A 20,911-nucleotide genomic window follows, 5' to 3' on the forward strand; every position below is an offset into this window, starting at 1 on the left:
CCAAACTAGATCAACACTCCTTTTATTTGAGGTGTTGTCTGAATTCAGCTTGTGTTGTATCTTATTTGAAGAAGAAGGGGAGGGGGAGACTGCATATTTTCCTTGTAGCTGTGAAGCTCAAAGTCTGTGGCGTCACCTAGTATGCCATGAGTAATAAATTGATTTACATAATTATAAGCTCCTGTGTTCCCAAAGTACTATCAAAAGAGGAGACTGCCCACTGTTCTGCAGCTTTAATTGCTCTGGCCTTACCTCCCTCCTGTCAGCCTCCACAATGTGGAGGTAATTCTTACACACAGGCTAATACATTGTGAACAACTTGTCTATAAGGCCACTTTCTCAAATGGCTATGTTTTGAAAACTTCTAATGTGAATGTACAAACTAGATGCGCTGGATGCACACTCAACTTTACTCAATCCCCTCTTGAATTAAAACTGATGATTAGAAAAATCAAGAGATTCAAAAGTGTTTAATATTGTCATATTGTGAAAGCATCCCAAGCCCCTTTAGCCACAGATTGCTGTAAATAACACCTTTAGATGATATACTGCTGCTTCCCTTGTCAACTGGCCAGGTGTAGGAGAGTCAGAGCCCAGTATCTCTTGCCTCCGTCCCTAAACTCACTCTTAAAAACCCCAACATTTCCATTTAGCATACCCAGCATCCCAGAAGCTGTAGAGCTTCACCAAAGCTGTTTGATAGTCAGTTGATGCTACAGGGTGCACATGTCTTCTTTCTTCGGCCACTACCTTCCTAAGCTAAGGACATCAGGGTTTCTGGGAGCCCATTGGCTTTTCAGCCCTCTCCTCACAGTCAAGTTGTGGGATCAGCCTGAGAAAGTCTGTCTTGCTTCTTGAAACTTTTTGTTTGTATAAAGCATAAGAGTAACAAAAGTTTTATCGTGCATTTTTTATTGTAATTGGTTTGGTTGTTTATACAGGCGTATTAAGAGTCAAATGCTTAGTTCTGAGAATCAAAAGACCTGTTTAGTTTTAAAACGTTGATGTGGTTAAATGATTAAGGCTATTTTTGGCTAGTGGTGGTACTTGGCTAGTGTGTAGACTTTTATGCTCTGTTTCTCGGAATGGTAAGTACTTGTCTGTCATACCCCTTCTCTCTTTGGCTTAGAGCCCCTTCCATAAAATGTTTTTCAACTTTGCACGTCTTAAATCTAAGACATTTGGAAGTATGCATACCCTTTAAGAAGAGGAAGTGTTTGCATCACCACCAAGATGCAAGTTAGTCTGCAAATGTACATCTTAGCAGTAAACAGGTTCACACGATAACCTTCCTTCAGGATATTTCTGGTGTGTGTCTGGTCTGGAGAGAGATGCATGTTGGGGGGGGGGGGGCAGAGAGAAGTAACTGTAGAAAAAAGAAAGGCCCCTTCAGGAAAATCTGTTGGCTTTATATCATGCAAGTCCTTCACACAAACAATTGTCTTTGTGCACTATTAATGACCTTAATCCATGGATTATCATATTGTGTTTTAATAGCTTCTTAAGAGATGTTCTAGCTCATTTAGGACAGTGGAAGCATTCATGTTTTATTGTTACATGCACATCCTTTGCTCTCTTAGTCTATATGCGCCGCATATAAACCATTTTATGTCCAACGCAACTTGCCTTGCTACCATAACCCACTCCTGGGTTAACTCCTACCATCAGACTTGCTCATCCCCATTATTCACTATCAGTCTCTGACCTCTCCTCCATCGCTGTATTGCGTGTCCGTTGTCAACTGTTTGCCACTTTTGTGAATTTGTATAATACCAAGGAAGACTTGGCGCTATGTGCAATTAAATATTTAGCAGCAGGAACAGGAGTCCAAGTGATTGAACGTACGTGAGGGTCACCATTGTCATGCTTTTCATACAAGCAGAGTTATCTTTGCTTACATTTTTATGTAAGCAAGTTTGCATGATGACCCTGGGGGCTGGAAGGCTTGTTCGCAAGTCACAGCACAGGGACAAACTCGGCATGATGGAAGCAAAGACATTTGTTTCTTCGTGGATCTGCCCTTATTCACAGGTAGTGTGAGCGGTGAAGGTCTGGAAAGAAAGAAGGGGGGGGCACCTGTCACTTCTCACAGTGATGGTGTGGAAAGCTCAGCCCCGCCAGCACCCTTCTTTTTTTGTCAAAAATTTGACCCACCTATCCGTTGCTTTTTGTCTGATTGGACAGATATGGGAACAGCAAGCACAGCTGCCTCAAACCACTCTGTCATTAACTCACTTGATGATTTGGGGCTAGTCACAATATCTGTCTCTGTTCGCAATCTCAGTAAAAGATTAGGCACATCCCTCCAAGCTGAATGAATGAACAAGGTGGAGAACTGTAAAATGATTAGGGGATGAAAACTTCTTGCCTGCTGCCCAGAATCTGCTCTGCTTCTAGTTCATATTTACAAGAGACATAACCCCAGAGGGGCTGCAGCAGAGCATGTGTATGAAAGTATCAGGGTTCTAGAGAAAAGGAAATTCCTAATTGAAAGCATTTTGATGGCCATATATTTTTACAACTTTTATTCCATATTCATGAAATCCTTAACTGTGATACCAATCACTTGGCCAAATTTGCTTCAGATTCTCAGTGGTTACTAGCAGAAATGACCCACTGGGTGTAGCAGAGATGCCACGCTGACGTCCTGTTAGGTGGGTCACTATTGCTTACAGGAAGTTGGCACAGTGTAGATGCACCAGCAGAGCCAGTGGTGTGCTTTCATCATGCCAACTTTTCTGCCACCTTACTCCTCCTTTACGCCTTTCTCCTGCCTAGAAGTTATATTCCAGCTATACCAAGTTAACATTTCTGATATAATATTATATTTGCAAACTTTCAGAAGAGAATTAACACATACATATGGGCAATAGCCTTAGACAGTTTTCAGCAGAATTAAACACTAATCCAAAAGTCTTCTTAAAAGGAAGACTTGCAGTGAAGCCAAAGACATAGTATATCATCTTCTCTGTAATTTTCCAGTGGGGAAGTATTATTGCAAATATGCATCAATATATATATATATATATATATATATATATATATATATATATGCAGGTTTTGGTGTCCTCGGGTGTCTTCCCGTGTAAAAGTTGGGGTGTCTAGGCGACGTTTCGACGAGGTCTCACTCGTCATCTTCAGGCTGGTGTTTTCGGCTTCTTGTTACTGGAACAGAGCAGGATCTCAGTGTTTGCGTTCCTATAAATACTGTTGAGGAGGTGTGGTGTATAGCCTCCAATGTTCTGGGCAGAGAGGAAGTTCCCAGGCTAGTGTGCCTTTTCTTCTTTTGTTCCTTAATTGCTTGAGGGATTCCTCTCTGCCCAGAACATTGGAGGCTATACACCACACCTCCTCAACAGTATTTATAGGAACGCAAACACTGAGATCCTGCTCTGTTCCAGTAACAAGAAGCCGAAAACACCAGCCTGAAGATGACGAGTGAGACCTCGTCGAAACGTCGCCTAGACACCCCAACTTTTACACGGGAAGACACCCGAGGACACCAAAACCTGCATTCCTGTACCCGTGAAAATCTACGAAAGCATATATATATATATATATATATATATATATATATATATGCTGTCTAAGGGCCAGTGTTTGTTTGGGTGCAGTTCATTAAAAGAATGAACGCATGAAGACCCATCAACAAGAAAGCTTCGCAAAGGGAGAATGGGAAGGGAAAAATCACCATGAGGTGATCCAAATTATTGGATAACCAGGGCCAAAGCAAAAGACAGCTTAGCATTACTACCCATATTTCACATTAATATTTGTTAGCTGTATTGACTGGCAAGATACCAGGTGTTTTTGTTTTCCTTTAACATTATAAGCAATCATGTTTGTAGGGGGTGTTGCATAATAATTTTAAAAATGCAATATTTTGAAATATGTCTGCCCAATAACTGGCCTTTATAAGCCCAGAGGCTGTATTTTGAACTACAGTTTCTGTGCAGTTTTGAAAGACAGCTTCATTGGATAACAGTGGCTGGGTTATCTCTTCATCAGCTGAAGCTGATGGAAAGGTGCTTCATGAACCGAGGTCACTTGGGCCATACCTAGGAACCTGATCATTTTAGGGGGAGTGCAAATCAATTCAGAACAGGCTGGACACCATCTGCCTGACCAGATGTACCCCTCACCCCTAGCCATTTTTGGACATATGGTGAAAAGTGGGGCATGAATGCCTTAAATAAAATAATAGAACTTCCATCTTGTCAGGGTTGAGTTTCTGTTTAGTAGCCTTCATCCATCCCATTGTCTATCCCAGACAGTGATTCAGCAGTCTGAACACCTCACTTGTCTGAGATGCAGAAAGAGCTGGATGTCATCAACCTATTTTATAGACTGATGCTCCTGGGACATGGGAACTGAGGATCTGAATGCATCTGGCCCCTGAAATAAGCACCTTGTCTGTTTTAAAGACATCTGTTTTCTGTACCAAAATATGAATACATACATAATGTTTATATCTTACCTAGGGGTGGCAGGAGTTCAACAGTAACTAATCCCAGATCTAAAATTGTGGCCCTCCACTCTTCAGCCATTTAATCCAGATCAATACTGGAGTAATCACATGGAATATAATGAGATAAATATTTGAAGAAAACATGCATGCTAATTTTTCCATTCCATACACATAAAATTGGCCCAAAATGTTTGAGACTTAAATTGTTTGGAACTTCAATGCATCATGTTCCTTAAGAATTGTTACCTAGAAGCACAAGTCGCACCAATAGCTAGCTCTGTGCCGGAGTGTTCTCTGCCTGAGAGCAAGGTACTAATACTAAACTTAGCAGATTTATATCTCAGTTCCAATAGGGAACACCACCATGTTGCCAGCCCTATAACAGAGCATATCTGATGTGCATGGCCTCTGGATCTGATATTATCTCTTTGCTGCTGAAACAGATTCAATGCAGGCTATCCAAATACCTTTAAGTAAATGATGAACAGTAGCATCAAACAACCCCCCCTCCCCAATATTCATTTTTACTAAGGGAGATGGCAAAAACCTTGGTTGCAATTTTAAAAGGTACCGTTTAAATCAGGCTATAGTATAACAATCCTTAATTGTTGTAAAGCGTTTTCACTTGTTCCCAGTGCTTCACATGCTTTCTGTGGTTGTCATCCTTCTGACTCTGCAAGGTGTGCAAACATTATTATGCCCATATTTCAGATGAATGGACTGTTGCTGAAAGAGAATGTCATGCCTAAGGACACATGGTAGATTCATGGCAGGGGTGAGATTTGAACCAGCACTCCAACTGCAATTGCACCATACATTTGTATAATGGCATTACCATATTAGCATTTTTTTCCAACTCCTTTCCTAATACTCCCTAAGATGGAGCTGACACACAGTGACCACAGCCCCAGTATCTCTTTCCTGGCCAGTCATCACCAGTTCAGACCCCATTAATGTATATATGTCGTTAGAATTTTTTGAATTTAATAATCACATAAAAATGATTTAAGCAAGTGCAGCTTCCCTTAGATTCTTATAATCTAATAACCCCCTCTTTTTAAGGCTTTCATACTAAATAAATAAGAAAAATCCTGCTTTAAAATGATTTAAATCAAACTTCATTTTTACTAGTCAGATATTTTCTAAAGTTGGTTGTACATCAGTACAACAACCACAGCAACAGCAGCAGCAGCAGCAGCAACAACAACAACAACAACAACAACAACAACAACAACAACAACAACAACAACAACAACATAATAATAATTTATTAGTTGTACCACACCCATCTGTCTGAGTTGCCCAAGCCACTCTAGGCAGTTTCCAACAAAATCTAATAGAACATAATGAAACATCAGGCATTAAAAAAATCCTGATGACTACGGAAAGTTGCATAATTGTGTCTCTCTTGGACATCTGAGGGGAGGGCATTCCAGAGAGCAGGTGCCACTACAAAGAAGGCCCTCTGCCTGGTTCCCTGTAATTTCACTTCTTACAATGAAGAAACCACCAGAAGGCTCTGAAAACTGGACCTCTCTTTCCAGCTGGGTTGAACGATGGGGGGCGATAGACATGCTCCTTCAGGTATACAGGACCGATGCCGTTTAGGGCTTTAAAGGTCCTCACCAACACTTTGAATTGTGCTCGGAAACGTACTGGGAGCCAATGTAGGCCTTTCAGGACCAGTGTTATATAGTCTCGGCAACCACTCCCGGTCACCAGTCTAGCTGCTGCATTCTGGATTAGTTGTAGTTTCCGGGTCACCTTCAAAGGTAGCCCCACATAGAGCGCATTGCAGTAGTCCAAGCAGGAGATAACCAAAACATATAACACGCTGGTGAAACAGGACGCAGACAAGTAGGGTCTCAGCTGGCGTACTGGATGGAGCTCCTGGACACATAATTGGCCTGCGCCTCCATGGACAGCTGTCCATGACCCCAGGCTGCACACCTGGTCCTAGGGGCATAGTTCCAGGGAGTCCTGCACACCTGCCCACTTGCTGTCCCCAGTACTTCTGTCTTGTCGAGATTCAGTCTCAATCTGTTAATCCATCCTCTAACTGCCTCCACAAACTTACAGAGTTCTCTATACTTACATGCTCTAAGAGTAAGCCTCACTGAACTTAATGACACTACTTTTGAGTATGCCTCTATAGGATCTCACTGTGATTTGATTTGAAAGCACTGGCTTCTGCTTGTTCTTTAGACACATGTCAATCCCAGAAGAAGAGTTCACATTCTTTACAGAGAATAATGTATTTTTTTAAATAATTTTTTTAGAGCTGAGCTGACTGTTGAGGAAGCTGGAGGGTATAAAACTGGATTCTGTTCATGGATTATTCTGAATGAATAGAGATTGGCTTCTTGGACCTAGGGGCTGGATCACAATACTTTTGATGGTTTTCTAGTCCCTGTTCCTTCTCTAGTTACCATAATAATGCACTACTTCTGTATATAGAGAGATCTCCTCATTATGTTTGAAAGAGGGTCATGGAGTCAGTTGTAAATGACTTTGCTTTAAGATGTTTGAATTTAGCATGTTTGTATTGTATTCAGACCTCCTTTTAAATCAGCCCCCCCCCAAAAAAAAAAACACCACTCAGCCTTATAATTGGAAGAATAGATCAACCAATGATATTTACCAACATATTTAGTAGGACTGGGGTTTTTTTTCCAGGTTTTCGGGGATTTTTTGTTTTTGCAGCTGTAGCATCTCTTGAAGTAGAAACATCAAGATATAAAGACACATTCACAGGCTTGTAATAGCTTGTCTTAGTAATTATAGATTTGTTTCAAATTGTAGCCTTCCGCTAACAGAAGAGTCTGTCATCTTACATTGAAATGAGCAATTAAGTGTACAACTTGTAATATATTTGGTTGTTTAAAGAGAACCACAAAATACAATATGTTTGTTTGCTTCTCCTTTTTAAGTTTGGGATTGTACATTTTTAAAAGCGGAATGTTCATTAAGAGAAATTATATAATCCATTCAGCGCAGTTTCCTAATTATTAGACAGTAATTGATTTACAGTACAATCCTGCTCATGCTTACTTGGAAGTAAGCACCACTGTGTTTATTGCGGATTTTCCCCTCTAGTAAGTGTGTTAAGGATTATAGCTTTAAAGAATCAAGATTTAGTGCTCCCCACCTTGAACTAGTGGGAAACAGAGAGAGTGGAAATGGGGAATAAAAATGCCAGGAAAAATGTGTGATGTCCTCTCCCGGTATGCCCCACGGAAGACCTTAAGGTCCATAAACAGCAACACCCTAGAGGTCCCAGGCCCCAAGGAAGTTAGATTAGCCTCAACCAGAGCCAGGGCCTTCTCAACACTGGCCCCGGCCTGGTGGAACGCTCTGCCTCATGAGACCAGGGCCCTGCAGGATCTGATTTCTTTCCGCAGGGCCTGTAAGACAGAGTTGTTCCGCCTGGCCTTTGGCTTGGAGTCAAGTTGATTCCCTCCCCCTCTTTCTTTTTCCTTTCTCCTCCTGTGATGAGGCTGCATTTTAATGTTGTATTTTAATCTTGTTTTTTAAGTTGCATTTCAATCAACTTGTCTTTTATTGGTTGTTAGCCGCCCAGAGCCCAGTCTTGGCTGGGGAGGGCGGGGTATAAATAAAATTTATTATTATTATTATTATTATTATTATTATTATTATTATTATTAAAACGATTAGATATGAGACTTGTTGATTGATCTGGGAACGCTAGAAATATTATGAGCCAGGAATTTCTTAATTTAGAACTGCGATCATACGTTGGATTGAAGTTGCTTCAGGTTGAGTGCTTTCAGGTTGCGCTCTGTGGCGACCCGGAAGTAACGGAACACGTTACTTCAGGGTTTCGCCACTCACACATGCGCAGATGGTCAAAATGACATCACGCGCATGCGCGGAAGTGGCGAATCGCAACCCAGTGCATGCGCAGGTGCAAGTTGCATTTACTTCAGGATGCAAACAGGACTCCGGAACGGATCCCATTCGTATTCAGAGGTACCACTGTACTGATCTATTCATGATTACAAAGGGAAGACACCCAGGAGTAAAATTTTAAGGTTTTTGACTGACAGTGCATATCATTGCAGGTTAAATATTTAAAAACCACCCCATGTATCCTCCTTTACAGTAAACCCCATTGAAAGTGTGTATTTTGAGTAAACCTTTATAGGAGGAGTTGCCAACTTTCGAGAACTAGTGTGGAAATTTCAAATTTTGAGCAAGTGATGGGGTGCCAGTCACAAAATGGCTGTTGTGTCGTGGTGGTGGGGGGCATAATACAAAATTATAGAGGGGCAACCATCCCCTTCTTTATGCTTCTCGTGGGAAGTCCACTGTGTCCTGCTGGTCCTGATAATGGAGATCACACATACAAACATTAATGCTGGTGCTGTCTATTAACAACAGGGAGCATTCATCAGTACCAGGAAAAATATACGAGGTAGCCACACCACTCTCATTTTGCAGAAATCAGAAGGTATATGCACATTTTGCCCTATAGCTTGCTTTCCAAGTGGGCTAAAAACTTTATTATTATTATTTTAGATTATTATTATGAATCTATTTAACAGTAACAAAACACAAAAATCAAGAACAACTTTGGTGCAATGGAATACAACACAATTACATAAGATGTTAAGTCTCTTGTACAAATACACCTAAGAGCCCAAGCAACATTGCTGAATTTTCAAATTCTCCTGTCAAGAATTGCTGGAGGCTGGCTAAACCTGCCCCCTTCATTAAGACACTTAAAAAGGGATACCATTCTTTATCAAACAAATCAAGGTCAGTCCCCCCTTGAATAACTTAATGGTGGTAAGTTAGATGTTCTGAGAACTATATAATCCATATATTGTTATACCACATCTCTTGAGATTTCCAGTGGGATGTTGTTACTAGTCTCACATGGTGAGAGTCACTTTCTAGGGGCAAGAGGGCTAGAGCTGGGTCTGGAATTAGCTTCTGAGGTGCAATACACACACACACACACACACACTTTGAAAAATACTTTTTTAAAACATGAAACCGGGGCGTCTTTTTAGGAGCACCCTGAAAGCTTTCATGGGTTCTGGGATGGCAGTCCCTCATGTATAGGATTGCACCAGGGCAAATCAATACTGAAAGGGGCTAGGGCGGTGCAGAATGATGGATATACCACCACATCCGAAGCCCTGGTAAGTGATGAGAGGCTTTCCCTCCTTTTTGTTGTTGCCACTGATCCAAAGTCTCCATGACCTTGCGCCCAAACATCCCATTTTGTGGCTTCCACTGACTGCTGTTGGCAGGAGAGACCTTCATATCAGTTCTCACCTCTGGTGGTAGAGAGATGACTGCTGCATTGTTGCTACCTTCTTGTTGTCAACATAGGGAGGTAGGATTGAAACCTAAATTTTGAAAGCAGCAATTACTTAATAAAGTCCTAAATAAACTAGCTTCTATTTAAGATGTGATCCTTAACATCCTGGCTTAGAAGTGAGGATCACTAAAATTCTGACAGGATTGGACATCACAGCTAGCTACCAGATTTGCAAGTCCAGTTCTAATTTGTAGATCTCTGTATGTATAAAATTAATTTCAGACATCTGTTGATAGGAATAATCTGTAGCAATCATTTGCAGTGACATGTTGATGAGAGCTGTTCATCTCCTTTCCTCAAGGAACAGCCGCGTACAATTATTAATTTCTTTTAATAAAGTAAACTTGAAATCCTTACCAAAGTAGAGTTGTTTCTGCCCTCCAGCTCAGATGTTGCCTAGTGATCTGGCTGTGTGAATTTTCTTCAGACAAAATGCTAATTATCCATCATAATTTTACTGTCACACACTGATATAAGACAGAAAAAGAAAAAGACTTCACTCAAGCAAATCAGTTATTTTTAGAACACAAGTCGTTTGAAAAGCATTACGGAAAAATCTTAAACTTGAAAAGGACTAATGATAGAGCACAGTTTAAGCTCTGTTATATTTTTAACCTAAATATCTTTCAGATCAACTCAGATCTGAAGTGCCATGGTGATTTTAATCATGGTATGAGGTACGTGTCAGAAAGAGACGCTTGAAACAAGTAACTCAGTCATCTTTGTTATAAGTGGTTGGGATTGTGGCATGGAGATAATTAGAAATATGCATTTGCTGTGTATTACAATGCTGTGGTCATCTTGAATGTAAAAATATCCATCTTGAATGCCAGAATTTGATCAAGTGAAATCACGATTTCTAAACTAAGCTAGTATTTGCTTTGGGTTGTCTGTTCAGAGTAATTGCCACTTATGTCCTTCATCGTACTCTGACTTTTCTGCTGGGCAGCTTTGCAGATATTGCCAGAGACAGATTAATTTTGTTAATCATATTTTGACTAGCTTCCCTGATTCCCTTACCACTCTTGGTGTGTTTTATCTGCATAGCACCTAATAATAATAATAATAATAATAATAATAATAATTTTATATATACCCTGCTCATCTGGCTGAGTTTCGCCATCCACTCTGGGCTGCTCATCTGATAACAACAACAATAATAAATTTTATCTATACCCCGCCCTCCCCAGCCAAGACCGGGCTCAGGGCGGCTAACACCAGGTATAAAAACAATTGATTAAAATACAACTTAAAAACAAGATTAAAATACAGCATTTAAAATGCAGCCTCATTTCAGTAGAAACTCAAATCAAAAACCTTTTGGGGATGAAAGCGTCAAATCTTCACCAAGGCCAACTATCCAGAATGGTCCTGCGTGGGCCAGAAAAAAGCCCGGGAAGTCCCCAGATAGGGGAGGGGATCAAGTTGATTCCAAGCCAAAGGCCAGGTGGAACAACTCTGTCTTACAGGCCCTGCGGAAAGAAATCAGATAATGCAGGGCCCTGGTGATGAGGCTAAGGTTGTTCAGGCTTGCCTAATGGGAGGACCCACAAAAGTTGTAGAACTCAAGTAACCAAGAAGATGACTTGATGAGAGTCTGAGCCAGCTCATTCCAGTTCCCCCACCCCACCCTTCTCAGCAATGATTTTGTATAACAGCAGCAATGAGACTGAGAAGGGCGAAGCTGACAGGCAGCACCATCACCTGGAGAGGTTGGAAGGCGGGCAAGGAAGGCTGACTGAGGCTGGGAGGAGCAGCAACACCCGGTCCACCCAACAGACGGGTCTGTTATGCTAGACTGCAGGTTAGATCTTGTAAAGGTGAGAGAGGTGGATAATGAAAGTATTGTGCTTGTTTACCCCATGGCATGGTGAGCCCTTTCAGTCTCAAAGGAGGAAAAGGAGTATCCTGGCAGAAGAAGACAAATTTCCCCTCCCCACAGCCTCTAAGGTCATTCCCAATAAGCAATGTTTACACCGGCAGACCCTGCTTTAATGTAATTTTTGCAGGAATAATACAGGATGCGTGCAAACTCTGCCTTGGCATGTGAGGTTTTCATTTCAGCTATAAATGTGAATGGAACCTGGACTGTCTTTTTATTTTCTTTAATCCCCTCAAGCTCTGCTTTATCAAGATTAATGAATGATTTGGCAAATGAAGTTCTTCGTTTATTTTTAATCTGCTCCCCATAATTTTTTGTCACCTTCCCAAGGAACTGGAAATGTTTTATCATGCTGCCCTCTCGTTGGGAAATCCTGCCCCCCTAAACACATGCATTGTTAATGGCACAGTTGCAGCTCTGGCAGTATCATTAAGCAATGAAACCCAGCCAGCCAGCCTCACACAGAGATAAGAGAATGTGCCTTTGTATAGTGGTGGAATTTTCATCCATCTACTTGAATGCTTTGCAAGATTGTTGCTTTTTGCCCTTTTCTAGGAAAACCACTTTTCTGGTTGGACAATGAAGGATGAAGCCTACTAATAAAATAAAGCCTCTGTATATTGTTCATAATACAGTAAAGCTTAGAGACGGTTGGTGATATCAGACTCGCATTGTGCCAGGCACTTGGGGCATATTTAGTAAAAGTGTAGACCTTGCCTCAGAAAGACTGTAATATGTAAGCCATTGGTATTCACTTTCCAGCCAGAGTTTAGCATATTTAATTTCTATTGAAATAAACAGTGCTTAAAATAATACTTAACTTTGGCTGGATCCTGCCCTGGGTGACCTTCTTGATACGTTCTTAACACATCTTGGTCTGCAGGCCAGTTGCTTAATAACCTCCTATTCCCATTTCTCCAATTAGCAGTGTCATCTAGTTAGTTCCCAGATCTGAAGAATTCGACCTGTTCTCCAGCAAAGGAGAAGCCATGGTCTCAGTCAGGCAGGTCTTATGGATGGTTAGATGGTCAGAATAATAGAATTTAGGTCCTTTTAATTTTCTCTGCTGTACCTGCCGCTTTAGTAATTGAGTTTCCATTTACGTAATTAGTGCAAAAGGATGGGATTAACATATGTAACAGAAACAGATAATTTATTAATTATAATTTATGTTCACTATAGTATGCAGATGGCTTTATTATAGTGTTGTGTGGAGGAAAGGGGGGTTTTCCTTACTTTATTAACAAAACCCAACTTCTATTCCAATGGTTTTCTTAAACCCATACTTCTGCCACCATTTAATTCCACCTCTGTCCTTAATAGCACAGTGGGATATAGACGTGCTTCAAAGCCTATCTGGTATAGTTGCTATACTTAACTATGATATTAATGTTTATTTCTTACAAGATTATGTAGTACACAGGCTTATGTGGTTACTTTAATATACAGTGGTGCCTCGCAAGACGAAATTAATTCGTTCCACAAGTTTTTTCTTCTTGCGAGTTTTTCGTCTTGCGATGCACGGTTTCCCATAGGAATGCATTGAAAATCAATTAATGCGTTCCTATGGAAACCGACTTCGGACCAGGTCCGGGGACAGTCTGTCCCCCGACCTCTTCTGAAGGCTGGGGGGGGGGGACAAGGGCTTTTCTTCCCACCCACCCCCCAGCATTTTAAAAAACCCCGGGACAGCGGAGGGCTTCTCCGCTGTCCGGGGCGATCTTAAAATGCTGGCAGGCGGCATTTTAAAATCGCCCCGGGACAGCGGAGGACTTCTCCGCTGTCCGGGGCGATTTAAAAGCCCCTGGGAAGGCAGGCAGGGGGGACAAAGACTTTTGCCCCCCGCCAGCCTTCAGAAGAGGTCCAGGACCTCTTCTGAAGGCGGGCGGGGGGCGAAAGTCTTTGCTCCCCCCGCCTGCCTTCAAAAGCCGTCGGGGACAGGAAAGCCAGGAGAAGCCGTGCAGCCCTTTTAAAGTGCGCGCGGCTTCTGCCGGTTTTGCGGGAGGTGGGGGAATTCCCCCACCTCCCAGAAAAGCCAGGAAAGCCCTGCGCAGTGTCTCCCGGCAAGGAGAGGCTGCACGGGGCTAAAGGGGAAGGCAAAACAGCGAGCGGGATCCATCCCGCTCGCTGCCTTGCCTTCTTCCATAGCTGCGCGCAACCCCTCCGCAAGGAGAGGCTGCACGGGGCTAAAGGGGAAGGCAAAACAGCGAGCGGGATCCATCCCGCTCGCTGCCTTGCCTTCTTCCATAGCTGCGCGCAACCCCTCCGCAAGGAGAGGCTGCACGGGGCTAAAGGGGAAGGCAAAACAGCGATCGGGATCCATCCCGCTCGCTGCCTTGCCTTCTTCCATAGCTGCGCGCAACCCCTCCGCAAGGAGAGGCTGCACGTTTCTCCGCTCTCCCGGGAAGGCAGGCAGGGGGGAGCAAAGACTTTCGCCCCCCGCCCGCCTTCAGAAGAGGTCCAGGACCTCTTCTGAAGGCAGGCGGGGGGCGAAAGTCTTTGCTCCCCCCCCCGCCTGCCTTCAAAAGCCCTCCGGGACAGCGGAGAACAGGAAGGCAGGCAGGGGGGAACAAAGACTTTCGCCCCCCGCCTGCCTTCAGAAGACCTCCAGGACCTCTTCTGAAGGCGGGAGGGGGGCGAAAGTCTTTGCTCCCCCCGCCTGCCTTCAAAAGCCCTCCGGCACAGCGGAGAAACGCGCCGCCCGGGGCGATTTTAAACCCGCTGTCCCGGGTTTTTTTAAATGCTGCTGGGCGGCAGCGCTGCCACCCGGCAGCATTTTAAAATCGCCCCGGACAGCGGAGAAGTCCCCCGCTGTCCCGGGGTTTTTAAAAAACCTCTCCGCCCCACGCCAGGCTTCGGAGCAGCCTTCCGAAGCCTGGCGGCGGGAGGAGGTCCGAGGACAGTGGGGAAGACGCGCTGCGCTTCCCCGCTGTCCCGGAGATTTCCCTATGGGCTTTCGTCTTGCGAAGGAAGCCCATAGGGAAATTCGTTTTGCGAAGCGCCTCCAAAACGGAAAACCCTTTCGTCTAGCGGGTTTTCCGTCTTGCGAGGCGTTCGTCTTGCGGGGCACCACTGTAGTTCTATCTCCTTAAATTCTTATACGCTTTTCTAACTTGTTACTGGAACTTGAAATACCAACCAAGACAACTTGGAGGATGTAATCTGTTACCGTATTAAAAATCTTCTGCTCAGTTGCCTTGGTATTTGACTCCACTCCAGTTAAGCCTTACTAACAGTGTAACTGAGGACTTTGGCAAAAGCCCTTGTTCGGTCACGTATTCAAGCATAGGATCTGTTTTTCATCTTCTTCTGGCTGTCCACCACAAGGACCAAGCACCAACCTATATTGATTTATCCTGACTAGCACCTAGCCATATATGCATTTCTTCTGACTCCACCCCACATCCAGCTCCAGCCAATCACACTGTCCAACTAAGACTTCTAAACCTGACACCCACCAACCAGAATTTGTGTACCTTCCCTCCTTCTTTTGCATAGAGTTCCGTCTCCAGCCCCTCCCCAGCTCTCAGTTAGGGTTCCCCAGTGACTGTCATAAACCGACTTTCACCTGACCAGATAGAAGACTTCTTCCATCACAAACATTATACAAGGGTTGGGTGGCGTGGTAAAGCTTATATTCTTCTACTTTAGTTTATGTGTCTCTTCCCCCCTCCTTTCTTCCCAAGTTATTCAACACTAAAGTCTCACAACAAATGTAACTGATCTGTAGAAAACACAACCTGAAAAAGAGACGATGCACATGCTTTTGTAAACCATGAAAATCTTTAATATTTCTTTTTTTAAAAATAATAATCATGCAGCAGACATTACAGTACAGAAAAACAAGTTAAGTTGCACGAAACAGTCAAACCTCGGTTCCCGAATGCCTCCGTTACTGTACGTTTCGGCTCCCGAATGCCCAAAACCCGAAAGTAAGTGTTCTGGTATTTGAACATTTTTCAGAATCCGAATGTCCAACGCAACTTCCGCTTGAGTACAAGAAGCTCTTGCAGCCAATTGTAAGCCACACCTCAGTTGTCGAATGTTTTGGGAGCTGAACGGGCTTCCGGAATGGATTACATTCAACAACCGAGGTTTGACTGTACCTATTAAAAGACAGTTGAAACAAACAGGATTTCTTCGCAGTTTGCAAAGTACATTGGGGTCCAGCTTCTAAACATTTATTTAGTGTCAATAATGTGTTATGCTTAGGCTTGTAGGAGGTAATAATTATATATGGATTTAAGAAAAAATAGCAGATATTTTGTAAGGTTAGAACTGCACTGGGTAGTTCTAGAGACGGGGGGGGGGGGGGCGGAATCAAAGGAAGGATACTCTAGACACACTGTATGTGATCTCTAGGGGAAATGTCACCCCGTTTGTCAGTAGTAGAAAATCTCCCTATTTTCAAAACAAACAAAAACCAAACAGGTTTTCTGTCTGGATGTAAGAAGGGATGCTGTTTTTTTGTTTTTTTAACTTGATCAAATGTAAAATAACTGTGTTAAATTGAAATCTGAGACATACAAAAAAATTGAATCCCTTACTCTCTTATCAAATAGAATGGCTCAGTTCTAACAACTGTATCTTGGCCTTTTTAGTTGTGCACACAGTCCCTTCACTCTTCTCTTTGCAGTGCAGACATTCAAACCATTCAGTCTCTAATTAACCATTGTTTCTCATTTTGCCCAAACTGGGAAACCTGACTTCAGAACCACTGTTAATCCACTGTTTGAATTTGGTTTAATATCCTGTCTTGGCCCAGTTCTGGTAACCATAGCTTCCCTGTTTGCACAAAACAGAAAACATGGTTCATTAAAGACTTCCTGGTTTGAGTCCCCAAGCTGTGAAGGGTCTGCAAGCACAGAAAAAAAGCTCATTTATATCTCATTTATATAAAGCTTATTAAGCTGAGATAGGATTCTCTACACACAGCCATTAAAATGAAGCCTGTTTCTTATTGTTGAACAAATCAAAACAAAGGGCTGTCAAAAACATTCTCCTTTTGAGATCAAACATTTCAAATGTGGCATAATGAGTTACATCCCAGGTGGCCTTTCTGTAAACTGAAGCAGCTCTAAAGTTTTCAGAGGGGGCTGTAATTTAGCAGCGGTCTCTGCAGATTTTTTACTACTTATTTATTTACTACATTGCTACCTTTCTTCCAAAGGGACGCGGGTGGCGCTGTGGGTTAAACCACAGAGCCTAGGACTTGCCAATCAGAAGGTCGGCGGTTCGAATCCCCGCAACGGGGTGAGCTCCCATTGCTCGGCGCCTGCTCCTGCCAACCTAGCAGTTCAAAAGCACCTCAAAGTGCAAGTAGATAAATAGGTACCGCTCCGGCGGGAAGGTAAACGGTGTTTCCGTGTGCTGCTCTGGTTCACCAGAAGCGGCTTAGTCATGCTGGCCACATGACCTAGAAGCTGTCTGCGGACAAACGCCGGCTCCCTCGGCCTATAGAGCAAGATGAGCACGCAACCCCAGAGTCGGTCACGACTGGACCTAATGGTCAGGGGTCCCTTTACCTTACCCTTCTTCTAATGAGCTCAGGGCAGTATATCTGGTTCTCCTCACCCCATCCATTTAGTCCTCACAACAACCCTATAAAATAACATAGAGAGAGAGTGACTTGTCTGAGATCACCTAAGGAGCTTCTGGGTTAAGTGAGAATTTGAACCTCTGTTTCTCTAACCACAACATCACACTGGCTTCTGGAAGAGTGGAGAGTTCTGCTTTGGACCTTTGGATCCAATCCATTATGTCATGTGTACGTTGTTTCTTTTTGAACTGTGAATATCCGTCAATTAAGATAGTATGGACGTTTGTGGTTTATCTCATGAAGTAGATGGCAGCTTTATTGAATATCCAAGCGGGTGGGTGAATGGAAGACTGTAATAATGGTAGTTCTCATCACATCTGCTGGAAGGAGGTGAATGGTGTCAAGCAAAGGTTGGTCCTGGGAGAATGCCTCTTGACCCTTCTCAATTGCAGGGCACTCGAGGGTCTTTAAGAGGCCTTAACAACCCATCCTTCTCACTTCTGTATGGCTAAGTTACTGCCTCATATAAAAAGTGGTCCTAGGGTGGGATTGAGCCTGGAGCTAGACTCTAGAGCAGTGTTTCCCAACCTTGGGCCTCCAGCTGTTTTTGAACTACAATTCCCATCATCCCTGACCACTGGTCTTGCTAGCTAGGGATGATGGGAGTTGTAGTCCAAAAACAGCTGGAGGCCCAAGGTTGGGAAACACTGCTCTAGAGCAGCCTTTTTCAACCTGTGAGTCCTCAGATGTTTGTTGGACTACAACTCCCATCACCCCTAGCTAGCAAGGCCAGAGCTCAGGGATGATGGGAGTTGTAACCCAACAACATCTGGGGACCCACAGGTTGAGAACTGCTGCTCTAGAGTCTCCCCCATTGAAGTTCTTGGAGTGAGGCTGAGAAATGCAGTTCTGTGAGCACTACATCCAGTCTCATGGCGTATGTCATGGGGTGTGTTTGGAAGTAGAGCAGGACGTGCCCTGTGTCTTTTTGCGTTGGATACGATGCTCCTAAACCTTCAACTTCTCCCTTCATTCCATCCACAGAGGGCAGCACCAAGGCTCCACCTTGGTATTATTTTGCAAGGCCGTTAATGATCAGACCACAATACTAAATATGCTACATACAAGTACTTCCCATTGATTTCAATGGAATGCTCAATATTATTAGGATAGGGATGTAATGCCTTGGAGAAAGGCCAACCATTGCAGATGCTTTTGTGATAACACCAGCCTATAGTTAAATTTCCAGAACTGAGTAAAATTTTCACATTTTTCAGAGCCGTTGCACAAGGGAGAACTGCAAATATCTTCATCCACCAACACATTTGAAAACGCAGCTAGAAATTAATGGAAGGAACAACCTGATCCAACAGAAAACTGCAGCAGCAATGCTTGCACAGCAGATGCAATTTATGTTTCCAGGAACGCCTCTTCAGCCAATGGTAAGTACCTTTAACAAAAGAGTTGTCTGTATCACCTTTACAAGTCATTTCCAGATAAACTGACAAATGCATTTCAAGCACTTTAACATTTCCACCTTAACTTATGTAGTTATTACAATATTGCTGTTGTGAAGTTCTGAAATAAAATGCCTAGATCAGTTTTGTAAATTAAATTCATATATATCTATATCGATATATACATAAATAGATTTGTGCAGCTGTTTTGAAATGTTTCAGTTTCAGGACTAGGCAGCTTATTGATTATTAGGCCAATAAGTGAAAGTCTGAGCTGTAGAGCTATATTTGGATAGTTTATAAAATTATTTTTATATACCATAATTTGTATGCATTCTTCATTAAAGGCAGGGCTATTGGGGGTGTTCTTATTCTAGAATGGCTTTGTTCTGAAAGTTTAACCTATAATGTGGAAATCATATTATGAACTTGCAGCTTTTTGTTTAGCATTCTTGTTGATTGTCCTTTAGCATTTTTGTCATCACAGGCATGCTATTCCTTTATAGGTTCAGATAATACCTATGAATTTCCTAATCTGTAACTGACAGTTTCTACTCACCCTTCTTTAGTCCGACTAGAAGTAGGCCATACCATAATGTATAACAAACTGTGGTTCAGATATATATTTTTGGACTTCAGAAGGGTTATGCAGATGGTTGTACTCTGCAGTCACACTTGGGAGCAAGTCATGCTGGCTGAATTTTTTTGGATTTTGAGTTTATCTGGACAACCACAGGTTTCCTTTTCCTGAAACAATATTTCGTACCCCTCACTGTTTTCCAAAAGGATCATGCCAAATATATGCCTTCAACTGGATTTGCAGGTTTATAGTTTAGTTAATTTTACTGATGTAAAATCACCCAGCCATTTACTGGTAGATTGTTCTGCCTTTTTCCATCTTTATCTTATGTGTTTATGTGCAGTACTCATATATCCTCCCACACAAAAATGACTTAAGAACTCCTCATATTGAGCCAGTTATAAAATGTGAACTTCAATTTTTCTGCTTCTTAATGTCTGTTTTGGTTATTCCTTTTGGTCTAATTTATGGAGGCTAAGCCATGTTTTTCCTTTGAGGCTGAGGCCTGTAGCTACCTCAGCAGCACGTAATATATTCTAGACACAATCACAAATGCTTTTCAGACTGGTGAGTCACTTAAAAACAATGAAATGATATGTGTTTGGAAACACCCATCTATTTACATTGTGAGCCCTCATACATTACACATACTATCCCGTGTTTTCTTTGAGCAGCCTCAGGTCCATAATTTCAAACTACAACCACATATTTCAGTCTCACATGGTTAAATCATTCCCCCGCTTCAAGAAACTGCTCAGATGTCTGGAAGCTTCCCTGTTCTCCCATGCTGTTTTTGACCAAATTCAACAGCATAGTCTTTCCAACCTGGCAATTGTTTGACTCTGTAGTGAACACTGACTTTTAGGACCTGCTTGGTTGTATTTTACTATTTCTTTTTAATGAAATAATTCAAATTCACCCACCTGCACTCACACCCCCCTGGCAAATTGCCTAACTCCAGACTCGGATGCTGAGACGACCGCAAACAATCCATGCAGGGTAGAATCATATTGACTTTTGTCATAATTCTCTGCAGACAAGCTGCTTCCCTGATATGAACCTGTTTATTGTGGCAGTGTTTGTCTGGAATGAGAGTTATCCATCACTGTAGGCTCTGGACACATGAACGTCGACTCGGTTTATACTTAACAAGAGAAATTCTTTTTTTCAAAGTTCCCTGCAAAGTCTGGAGCAGCATTCTGGAGGCTGGCCAGTGTAGTTGTGGTTCTCCTAAAAAGTGGTGCATCTGGCTAGAAATTGCAGCCAATTTTGACCCTTATTGTTTTTAATACAGAACCATGTTTGCCTGTAGGATTTACATGTTTGTTTTTCATCTCTCTCTCTCTCTCTCTCTCTCTCTCCCCCCCCCCTTTCCTCAGCACTCATTTCCTGTAGGGCCAACAATAGGATCCAACACAGCACTTAGCTTTGCACCATATTTAACACCCGTCACTCCTGGGGTTGGATTAGTTCCTACTGAAATTGTCCCCACGCAGCCTGTCATTGTTCCTGGAAGCCCCCCTGTCTCAGTCCCTGGTTCAACCACGACCCAGAAACTCCTCAGGACCGATAAGCTAGAGGTATGGTGAGCACCATTATGCTGATGCGTACTTCATATGTTAGGATTCTGGAAAA

At 42.7% G+C, this 20,911-nt stretch overlaps 1 protein-coding gene and 1 long non-coding RNA gene across 13 annotated transcripts in view; both read left to right on the forward strand.

Annotated features, from left to right (window-relative positions):
- LOC144327554 (uncharacterized) overlaps positions 1-20,911 on the forward strand; it is a 98,083-nt gene that overhangs the window by 39,177 nt on the left and 37,995 nt on the right. The window lies entirely within an intron of this gene.
- MBNL2 (muscleblind like splicing regulator 2) overlaps positions 1-20,911 on the forward strand; it is an 81,119-nt gene that overhangs the window by 22,213 nt on the left and 37,995 nt on the right. For all 12 annotated transcript variants that reach the window (XM_028728319.2, XM_077927728.1, XM_028728325.2 and 9 more), the window contains exons 3-4: positions 18,517-18,681; positions 20,656-20,856. In XM_028728319.2, the coding sequence (XP_028584152.2) occupies positions 18,517-18,681; positions 20,656-20,856 (366 nt within the window). The remainder of the gene's footprint in view (positions 1-18,516; positions 18,682-20,655; positions 20,857-20,911) is intronic.

This window comes from Podarcis muralis, chromosome 4 (genome assembly GCF_964188315.1).
Source record: "Podarcis muralis chromosome 4, rPodMur119.hap1.1, whole genome shotgun sequence".
Lineage (NCBI taxonomy): Eukaryota > Metazoa > Chordata > Lepidosauria > Squamata > Lacertidae > Podarcis > Podarcis muralis.